Here is a 10,168-nt window from a genome sequence, read left to right on the forward strand (position 1 = left end):
TAGAAACACAACTGGTGTGATCTCTGCCTTGGTGTGACTTGACTGGTTTTCTTGGGAGTGTCTCGGCGCGCGGCCGAAACTGCTAGGCTATTTCGTGCCGCGGCTCCTGAAACTGCTGGGCTATTTGACCGGGGAGTGTCTACAGAGCCGCGGCGCGCGGCCGAAGCTGCATGGGTTTTTGGTGCCGCGGCTCCTGAAACTGCTGGGCTATTTGACAGCGCCGGGTCAGGGTCAGGGTTAGGTTTAGGGTTAGGGTTAGGGTTAAGGTTAGCCATGAGGCTATATGGCCGTGCCGCGGCTCCTGAAACTGCTGGGTTATTCGACCGCGCCGCGGCTCAGCAGCCACGTCCATTTGACCGCGCCGGGTTGTTAGGGTCAGGGATAGCTATGAGGCTATATGGCCGTGCCGCGGCTCTGTAGCCACGGCCTTTTTAGCGCGTTCAACCTGCTTCTTGTTTAGGCTGTAGAAAGAGGTTACATTCTTTTCCTAAGCATTGTTATTGGTGTCAATAAGTAACTGAGTGTTTTGTTAGTAACTACAATTCAATTGTTTCACAAAGTAATAACCTTGTAGAAAAAGATTCAGTTCAGTCATCTGGACAGTTTTTAGAAAAACAAAACCTTTCGACTCTCATCCACGTCTCAAGTTACTTACAAAAAGTATTAGTAAATTAGTTACACCGAACATTGGTGATGAATAAATACATAAAAACATAAATATGAATTCGAACACTTGCATTCTTGGATTGTATTAGCCTATTAGATTGATAGCACATTAACATCATGACTTTCCCCTAATGTGCAGAAGCAAATTAGATGTCTGTTTTTTGAGCCAATTCACAGCCTATAGGCTCTATACTATACGTGTTTATTCCAAATATGTAATAATTTTGTAATAATCATTTAATCCTCGTGAAGATGTGTTTCTTCGTGAACCTATTCATTATCAGCCTCAAACGGGGAACACCAGAGCAAGTATCTGGCAACCCTCGACGAAACAAACAAAGTGCCTCGCGCCGCATCCTCTTCCGCGTCATTCTGAGAGTACGGTTTGTTAAAAAAGGTCCGTTTGATCTGTGAGTACATTAGGGGTTTTATTTCGACTATTTCAATTAGTTTCGCTGGTTATAAACTGGGAGAGGAAGCACATACGCCCGGGAGTTAGCACTAGCTGGCTATGCTAACGCAAGGCCAGTCCGATTTGGATTTCACGACCCTCGTACGCGGGATTTTGCACGTATATCAATGTTGAGCTTTACCTGAACGCAAGTCTACTAATGAATACTACACCAACAACAACAACAACAACAACAACAAAACACTCTTAGGATGCGTAAAAAACACTGTTAGGATGCGCAGTCTATGGTGGACAGAAATGGCCCAAGCCTCTGTAAACAACATTCTAAAACAACGTAATTTGCTCTGAGTGACGTGTAAAGCTGCATTTTACGATTTACAGAGCACTATGAGAATATGTTACTGTACGGATTACAATGAGGGGCGGTAATAAAGTCTAAAGGAATAAAAGTCTAAGGAATAAAGTCTGGTGGCAATGTAACACTTGGATACCAGCTGTCATAAAACGCCAAAGAAGAAGATGTCATTTTATATATACGTTTTATATATGCATTTCCTTTTCATAGGATTGTCTTCTAAAACTGTTTTCTTTGCACCTAGAATTACACCAATTACCACCAACAAACACCAAAGAAGAATAAAGTTTAAGGAATAAAGTCTGGCGGTAATGTAACACTTGGATACCAACTGCCATAAAACAACAACAAACCCATCCCCGGGTCTTTGTTGGGCCATTAAGAATGCATCGCGGTACAGATAAGGAATTTCACATCTCGGCAAGAAAGATGGCCACATCTTTACTTTTCCAGTTATCAGCTCACGATCGAGAACTGGATTTGGTGTATTTGGACCACAGTTATGCTAAGCCTTGGAACGCGCACCCCGATGCCAGCAGTGCCAGGCCCACACGGACACTGTTTGTCACTCCACGTCGCCAGCCCGAACCCTCCGCGTAAGATGGCTATGTGAAAGTCATTACCGACCGGTATTTGAAGATATGCATGTAAATCTAACGTCCTGTTCGTGTTTGCAGAGAGTCTGACTCTTTAATTGACGTGGAGTCGGTCACACCCACTCCTGCCCCTCTGTATGATAATCAGAAGGCTCAGACTGTCATGAGGGAGTGTGAGCGCCACGTCCTGTTCGCTCGAACTGTGGCTGACAGCCCCTCGCCGCCTGAAGACTGGGAGGAACATATAAACAAGTAATTACTGACGAGTTCAGCATTTAGCAATTTTAAGCAAGCCATTTTTGCTGATCTACTCTTTTGTTTCAGAGCTGGCTGGTCCGTGAATCAAAACAAGTTATTTAATAAAGTAATTAAAGCCTTACAAGTTGAACGATTGGCTCGTCTGGCAAACGAGAATGTGAGTTTTGCTGATATTTAATGTAGTTCGATTATCATGGCGTAGACCAGGGGTGTCAAACAGATGTTTTAATATATGCATTAACCCTTACCTTAATGCGTCCCACGTGTCCCAATTCGTCCACTATTTTATAAAACCCACAAGTAAGAAATTACCCTAAAATAAAATGCAACATTAATTGGACTTTTGCTTTATTACAATCCCTAGAACAATTTTTTTGTGAATTTACCTCCAGTTTTTAAAAGAGAATTGTCAAAATCCAAGTCCTAAGTACACATGTTCCTGCTGCATGAATATGAACTTAGTCTTTCACCTGCTCCAGATTTTTGCAACAGTGTCTACATAGAACTATTACTACGCTATATAAAGCTATTCATTTCTTATAGTTTTTATTTCTTTATTTTTCACGCTATGTTCGGCCCGCGACCCAGCCTGAGCATCGAAATTCTGCCCACAGCCCAAAATGAGTTGGACACCCCTGGCTTATGCGGTGTACCTTTTTTGTAAGTTCATGGTAACACTTTTTTTTCTCAACAGGCTCCTAATGAACCCATCCTGCGAAGAATAGCAGTAAACAGATGTGCGAGGAAGTTCCGCAATGCCCTGGCGAGTGTAAACTGGGACCCCAAACTGACACAGTGGTTGCACACCATCTTAATTGAATCTTTGAGTCTTGCGATGTTGGCTGCCTACTTGGATGTGCTACAGACTCTTAAAAGCAAGGTGTTATATCATCAATTTATCATCATTTATTTCTTGAACTTGGCTATATTCGCTAAAATATGAACTCGTCTTTCCTTGTTTTGTTAGTTGCCCACACTGATCGATAGGATGTTGCAACACACCACCAAAACTGGATCTTCTACTGCAGAAGCGCTTTCTCTGTTACTGAAACGTCCCTGGGACCCAGCTGTTGGAGTTTTGTCGCAAAACAAGCCGGTATTTTTTATTTATTTATTTGGAAAAGGGACCGTAATTTATAATGAGCGTATGTAACTGTCAGATTTGAGCCACATGTGATTTCAATCGGTTGTCGCGTGATAGGCAGACTGTAGCAGACACAACACGACGGCATCACAAAACATCAGAACCACAGACGATAAGTTCACATTAAGATCACAAGCAACAGCAAACTAAACACAGGACAGCAGCGATACACCACAGACTATGGAGTGGTCAGGCAAAGGAAGGCTCATACATCAAATTACAATTCATAATATCTCTCAAAGTATTCTTAGTCATCATGTCGTTATAAAGCTCTTGCTGCAATGCCCATACAATCTTGTACATTGCATGTTCCCTTGAGTGCTACATTTCATTATTATGATCTTGCTCGTTTTAAACTACTTTTGAATGTTGTCATTGTGGTACTTTTATTTTTCGAATATACTGTCCGGTTCATATTACGGTAGTTCAATAATCTGTACCACTTTTTTTTTTTCAGTGCAAGCTGCCTGGATCTCCACTAATTCTTATTGCACCCTCAAGCCCCTCTAATCCAGCCCTCTCTACCTCACGGCGAATGAGGTTTTGGCAATCACAGCTCTCCTGCCTGGGAAAGGTTATTATCATTTAGAATTTTTTTGTTTCCTTCCCAAGATATGTCCTTTTTTTGAAACTGCTTCTGCTTTAGGTCATTCCTATACATACCCATGTAAACAGTGGAGCAAATATTGGAATTGCACAATGTCTGGAGCACATGCTGGGCACTGTCCGGGCTAAGGTCATGGAGGTATTGCTCATTTTAGTAGACTTTTTTCATGTATATTTTCCTATTGGACACTAGTAAGAAAATATGCATTTTTTTTCAGGTTCACAGTCATTTTCCACACAAACCTATAGTCCTGGTTGGCTGGAATGCTGGCGCTTTAGTTGCTTGTCATGTAAGACTTCAGAAACAAAATGTAATGATCACATTTAGCACATTCTAATTGCTTCATCTCTATTGAATGCTTCAGGTATCTCTAATGGAGTCTTTGACTGCTGTAGTGTGTCTTGGCTTTCCTCTGCTCACAGTGAATGGACCTAGAGGAGTAAGTAAGGGTTAAACAAGCCTCAATGATAAACTTTGTCACTATTAACGAACAAATTTGAATTTTCTATTTTACAGGACGTGGATGACCCGCTTCTCGACATGAAAACCCCGGTTTTGTTTGTAGTTGGACAAAATGCTTTGCAGCATAGTATTGAGACCATGGAGGAGTTCAGGGAGAGGCTACGAGCAGACAATAGTATGGTGGTGGTCGGAGACGCTGATGATAATCTAAGGTGAACTGCAAATGACTCTTACTGCTATGGTCCTTTTTAATCTGTAGTCAGTTTATATGTTGACAAATTTCCTTTCTGGGAAATAAATTAACTCAGTTGTGATTAATGTCATCAGGATTAACTCTGCTAAAATGAGATCTGACGGACTGACGCAGACAATGGTAGACAGGTGTATTCAGGTGGATATTTGAGAGTTTAATAATTTCACATGTCTAGACAATAGTTAACCATGTTCAAATGTTATTGTTATTGCAGGACGAGATTGCCGACTTCTTGACAGGAGTCCTTACGCGGGCTGAGGGCCACGCTCATGGCTCGGGGGAAATGAGGGATTTAGATACAGAGAAGAAAAAGAGGCCACGAAGGGAACTACCGTTTGACCTGGACAGAGGGAGATCCTCCTCTCCAGCTCTGAAACTTCCCATTTCTCCTTCTGGGTCAGAGGTAAGTGAAGACCTAGAGCTCTGAGAATTACTCCTGTTAAAGTTATCTTAACATATTCTTTCCTTTAGGATTTGTCTAGTGTCTGCAGCAGTCCTACCTCCAGTCCCAAGCCCAAGACATCAAATCTGTCTCCAGCACAAAAGTCCAGTCTTATCACAGCCACCCAGCTCCTGAAGACACACATGCAGCGCTCTGGAGCAGTTCTCAGCCACAAACAGACCCAAGGTCAGTGTCGTGCTGCAGGTACACGCTGGCCTGCGGCTCATGTTTCCACAAACGTGAACTCAATCAATCACATCCACTTTCCCCTTGCCCCACACATGTTTGGATAAACTCCCTAGAATAAGTAATTCAACCCATTTTTGTGAGCCTGACGGACACAGTGCCACGTGAAAACCTGTTGTAAATGAAATTGAGATGATCACATCGTGGCTTCAAATGTGGCAAGACTTGAGTGTGACCGAAATATTCTCCTTTCATTCTCTGCCTTTTCTCTTCCTACAACTTTCCTTTCTGGCTTTTTCTGGTTAATTCCAGCCCAGTTCGCCGCTTTTATGAAACAAAACATGCTTGTGAGGAAAAACCTTCCTCCTGGCACCTCCCCTTGTATGTTTGGTAAGTGTCCATCTTCTTCCACCCACTATCTTGTCTATGCTTTTTCCTTTGCCATATTCATATTGTCTTGGAGCCATTAAAATAAATGTATGAGTATTTTATTAAGCCAGATTAGGCCAATGTCTGGTTTATTTGTGCAAGCCAGGCTCCTCAAATCCCCAGTTCCCTTCACAAACGTAGCCCGAGATGGCTCTGAGCTGTTTAAATGAGTACTCTCTCATCTGTGTCTGAATACAGTGAAAACATAACCTTTTTAGTTTCCTGTGAGAAAAACAAGTATGTGGACACTGTATACTACTTCATCTCTGTATCTTTCCCCTGTGTCTCTCACTCCCACATTACACTTCCACATATGAGCTGATTGTCCTTTTCTTGTTTCATGCAAATATTTTCTTTAACTTCATGGTCTGCAAAAAACACGCAGCAATCCTCTGCTCTGACCTCTGTGTGAACAGGAGAAGAGGTGCAGCACCTTTCCCCTGCTTCTGGAAACGTCCGTAATGTCCGTGCATGTTTTGGCTCATCTTTCGTTTAGTCTCATCAAAATATCACAACTGAAGCTTGTGTTGAGCTCATTGAGTGTTTTCTTGTAACATCATCCAGACTATATATATATATATATATATATATATATATATATATATATATATATATATATATATATATATATATATATATATATATATATATATATATATATATATATATATATATATATATATATATATATATATATATATATATATATATATATATATATATATATATTGGACAGAATTACATTACTAAAAACTAGTAGTGCAAGTGATCATTACTGATGTGAGTTCTTTAAAAGTGGCAGGTGTTATTGAATCTAATGGCAGAGGGGAAAAACTGTTCTTGTGCTGAGAGGTTCTGGTCTGAAAGGACAAAAGCCTCCTGCTCGAGGGAGTGGCTCAAACTGTTTCTGTCCATTGTGAGAAGCTGCAATCCAACCTGCTACAACTAATTTCATTAGCATTGAGACACAAGCAACTTAGTAAACACGGATGTATTCTCGATTTTAGTGGGTACACCATAAAATAGACTTTAAAACACAGTCTTTGATTATTCACCCGGGGCTCGTCTGTCTGTTAATCTTTAAATATTGATTATTTTAGCACGGCTCCGGAGAAAACTCCATAAGGATAGAACTAAGGCTGAAGGGGAATCATGGACAAGCGAGTCAAACAGACACAGCGAGGCTGTGCACAGAGCCAATTTCAGTAAATACATGGTCATGTCAGAACTACAAATGCAGAATGTTTTCAAATATGTTTTCATTTTTTCTGGTTAGTGCCAATGGCGAGTGACCAGGTGGAGGGTATGGACAGAGACGAGATGAGACTCCATGGAAAAAGAAGGCAAACACCAAGTCCAACTCCAAACAAAGCTTCCAAAAGAGCCAAGATTAAGGTCACCATTGTTTCACAAAGTGAGTCTGCAAATGGTGCCAACAGCCCGACTACACAAGAAGGTAATAGAGGGGTACTGTTCTGCATGTTACCATAGCTGCAATTCATTTATAAGGCATTCTTTCTCACTTGTGTTTACTTTTAAATGCACTTGTTTTATGGACTGATTTTACTGTATATTGTTGTATATGTATTGTTCACTGTAAGTTTTTTGTGTTTTTATTGTTTTATTCTGTGTTTTGTGAAGCACTTTGTGACCTCTGTCTGTGAAAGGTGCTATATAAATAAAATTTACTTACTTACTTACTTCTGTTTGTTTACATATACAGCTTCTGGGAAGCCCCTCACTGTAGGCCAGACGGTAGCTGGAGCTAAGGAGCTGTCTGGACTTCTCACAGGCCAGCGGTAAGTGGTCTGTATGTGCTCTCACTGTAGCTTAAGCTGGTTTAAGACCACACCATGCTGACTCTACAGAACAGGAGTGTCGGAAGAAGAGAGATTGGTAAACACTTTGTAGTGTTTTGAATAGTATTTGGGAGTCACTTAAACATTGGGCTAGTGTTAGATGGGTGGTTCTGTGTGTCGCTGCAGGTCTGGTTATATCTCAGAGGTGTCTGCGGGCTGCATGGTGTCAGGGTCCTCCACACCAGTCCAGGCGCAAGCTCCGGCTTCGGCCCAAGGTACCTGTGTACTGTCTTGCCCTGCACGCCTGTTTGTGTGGCTAGCTGCTTTCAGCATTATCACACACCACAGCTCTCAGCATTTCAGAATATTTAGAGTCAAACTCTAAAGAATTTAATCAAATGTTATCATTGACCACCTGTCTGTCACTGTAAATTATTGGACATGACTTTTGATCTCAAATAGTGTGTTTGAATTGGGAGGGTTGGGTGGGAGGTTAGTCAATTTAATTTTTTTTTAAATGTACTTGTTGGTTGGTTGTCCCATATTTATTCATATGCTTTTTTTCTTTTTAGGTCCTATCGCCAGCAGTCTGCTTCAAGGCTTAAGTTTCAGTCTTCAGGAGATTATCACCAAAACTCCTAATTTATCGGTGACAGCTGCCAATAAAGGAGCCACACAGGTATACTTCAGTTTCAAAATGTATAGTATGTCAATCTGAAATATTTGTGTTGATGTATAATTGTCCTCTGTCCCTTCAGACAGTGGGTAAAGCACAGGGTCAGGTCCTGAGCAGTAGCAGCAATACTCTGCTTCGAGCCGTGCCTCTGGTCTCAACGGAGGGCGTGGCTAAAACCACTGCCATTCACCAGCTTCTCACCAACGGTGGTCTGGCCAAACTTGCCAACAGTTTGCCTGGCCTGGCAAACATCACCAATCAGACGGCTGGTATGTCTCACAATGCCAAAAGCAGACAACCCAGATGACTGGTCTGTTCAGGACAGTGAAATTAAAGACGATCGACGAATTACAGAAGCAAAATTCTCATCTGAACTCAGGGCGTTCAATGTTATTATCGGTCCCCTATAACTAATTTAAATTAATGTTCTCCCTAATATATCTATGTCTTTATAATTAATATAAAGACTAAGGGAAGGTGGAGATTTGTGAATAGTAAAAGAGGAATTAACGGTGTGTTTTGTCCAAACTGATTCTCTTGTAAAATGTCTGCTTTAGCTTTCTCATCTTACACTTGCCATTACATGCTAAAATTGTAAAAAAACACACACAAAAAACAACCAAATTCCCATGCGTTGTCCTGTTGTTTCAATAAATGCCTCATACTTTCATTGCTCCTGGGTTTGTTTTATTTGACTGATTTCTTGACCTTTTAAGATGTTCTTCATGGCCTCTGCTCTTTGCTGAACGACACCATCACAGCACATGTGTGATGGTGTCTGGAGTGGCCATGTTCGGTCTGTTGGTCTACAGTACTGAACAGTTGTGTTTGTGTTGTCAGCGGGACAGAAAGTGTCCACTGCTATAATGGTGACTCTTGGTGGTGGGCCACCCGCTCGAGTGGGTGTTGACCAGTCTGATGACAATGTAACGCCAACTTTAGCCAGTGAAACCAAGGTGTGTAGTTTAAAAGGGTTTAACACACCCCATCAATTACCTGATATTAGAAATGTATAAGAACATAATTTGCTTTTTTTTTTAATTATGTTTTCACAGCCGTAGGTGCCCAATACTGCACTGGATGTTTACTGACCAAGGAAGGCACAAGGGCTATAATTGCTGAAGGCCATTAGAAAACCAGACTCTGGACAAGCCTAGATGAGTGTGATGATAAATCTACAGTTTGCTAGACTTAAACTAAACTGTCGTGTTGAACCCTTGTATTGTCCTTTTTCTAACTTCCTGTCAAACATTTGCTCTTCCTCTTTGGATATTGTCACAAAATTGTGATTACAACTTACAGCTGAGTTAAATGCTTCAACTTGTATTATTGGTGTACTTGATGTAAAATTGTGTCTAATAAATTAAAATGCAACACATAGAAGCAGGTTTCAGTGTTTTCATCTGTTGTACATGGAATAAAGATATTGACCTTTTTATTTCAAATATAACACACAATGTTTGTTTTATTTGACATTTACTATAATATGAACAATACTATATTAAAATGAGCATGGTTGAAATGTTTAAATTCTAGTTTGGAAGTTTATTATTGTACATGTAGTGTTCAGCCAACAGGTGGCGCTCTAATCACTAGTTGACCGCTGGAGACTGGAGCGACTCCAGAGGTCAAGCGCTGGGCCCGGGGACGTATGTCAACTATTGTAATGTGCAAAACCAAAAGATTAAAAACCAGACACCCCCTGTAAACATACTTGCTCTAGAAACATGTGATTTAAAAAAATAAAAAACAAAAATTGTGAATTGTGTATCTATTTTGTCAACACATTTCTACTTTTTTTGTTTGTAAAGAAGAGTGTCCACTCTGACAATTGAATCATTTAATTTAAATGTCAAAACTAACACATTTGAAAGACTGTCTTC

General features: G+C 40.8%; 1 protein-coding gene across 7 annotated transcripts; it reads left to right on the forward strand.

Moving 5' to 3' along the window:
- The first annotated feature begins 1,752 nt into the window (after positions 1-1,752).
- kansl3 (KAT8 regulatory NSL complex subunit 3) lies at positions 1,753-9,650 on the forward strand. 7 transcript variants are annotated; one of them, XM_072432548.1, is made up of 22 exons: positions 1,753-2,029; positions 2,111-2,281; positions 2,354-2,444; positions 2,982-3,167; positions 3,255-3,383; positions 3,889-4,005; positions 4,078-4,176; positions 4,256-4,327; positions 4,403-4,477; positions 4,555-4,712; positions 4,828-4,891; positions 4,968-5,156; positions 5,225-5,381; positions 5,694-5,771; positions 6,911-7,015; positions 7,087-7,266; positions 7,534-7,609; positions 7,796-7,884; positions 8,182-8,288; positions 8,368-8,554; positions 9,126-9,241; positions 9,341-9,650. In XM_072432548.1, exons 1-22 carry the CDS (start codon positions 1,818-1,820, stop codon positions 9,344-9,346), a joined length of 2,664 nt encoding a protein of 887 aa, XP_072288649.1. In that variant the 5' UTR covers positions 1,753-1,817; the 3' UTR covers positions 9,347-9,650. The 7 variants fall into 7 exon arrangements, with proteins under 7 accessions (XP_072288649.1, XP_072288650.1, XP_072288651.1 ...); XM_072432549.1 differs by having other exon boundaries at positions 7,537-7,609; XM_072432550.1 differs by lacking the exon at positions 5,694-5,771.
- Positions 9,651-10,168: the final 518 nt, after the last annotated feature.

This window comes from Eucyclogobius newberryi, unplaced genomic scaffold, assembly GCF_026437365.1.
Source record: "Eucyclogobius newberryi isolate DKJ021-1_F unplaced genomic scaffold, fEucNew1.0.hap1 SCAF_6, whole genome shotgun sequence".
Taxonomy (NCBI): domain Eukaryota; kingdom Metazoa; phylum Chordata; class Actinopteri; order Gobiiformes; family Gobiidae; genus Eucyclogobius; species Eucyclogobius newberryi.

Bases quoted from the DNA above. Each gene is read 5' to 3' on its own strand.
- kansl3 (XM_072432548.1), top strand. From the start codon at position 1,818: ATGCATCGCGGTACAGATAAGGAATTTCACATCTCGGCAAGAAAGATG. The intron at 3,168-3,254 runs GTGTTATATCAT...TTGTTTTGTTAG, and splicing joins TACAGACTCTTAAAAGCAAG to TTGCCCACACTGATCGATAG. The intron at 3,384-3,888 runs GTATTTTTTATT...TTTTTTTTTCAG, and splicing joins TTTTGTCGCAAAACAAGCCG to TGCAAGCTGCCTGGATCTCC.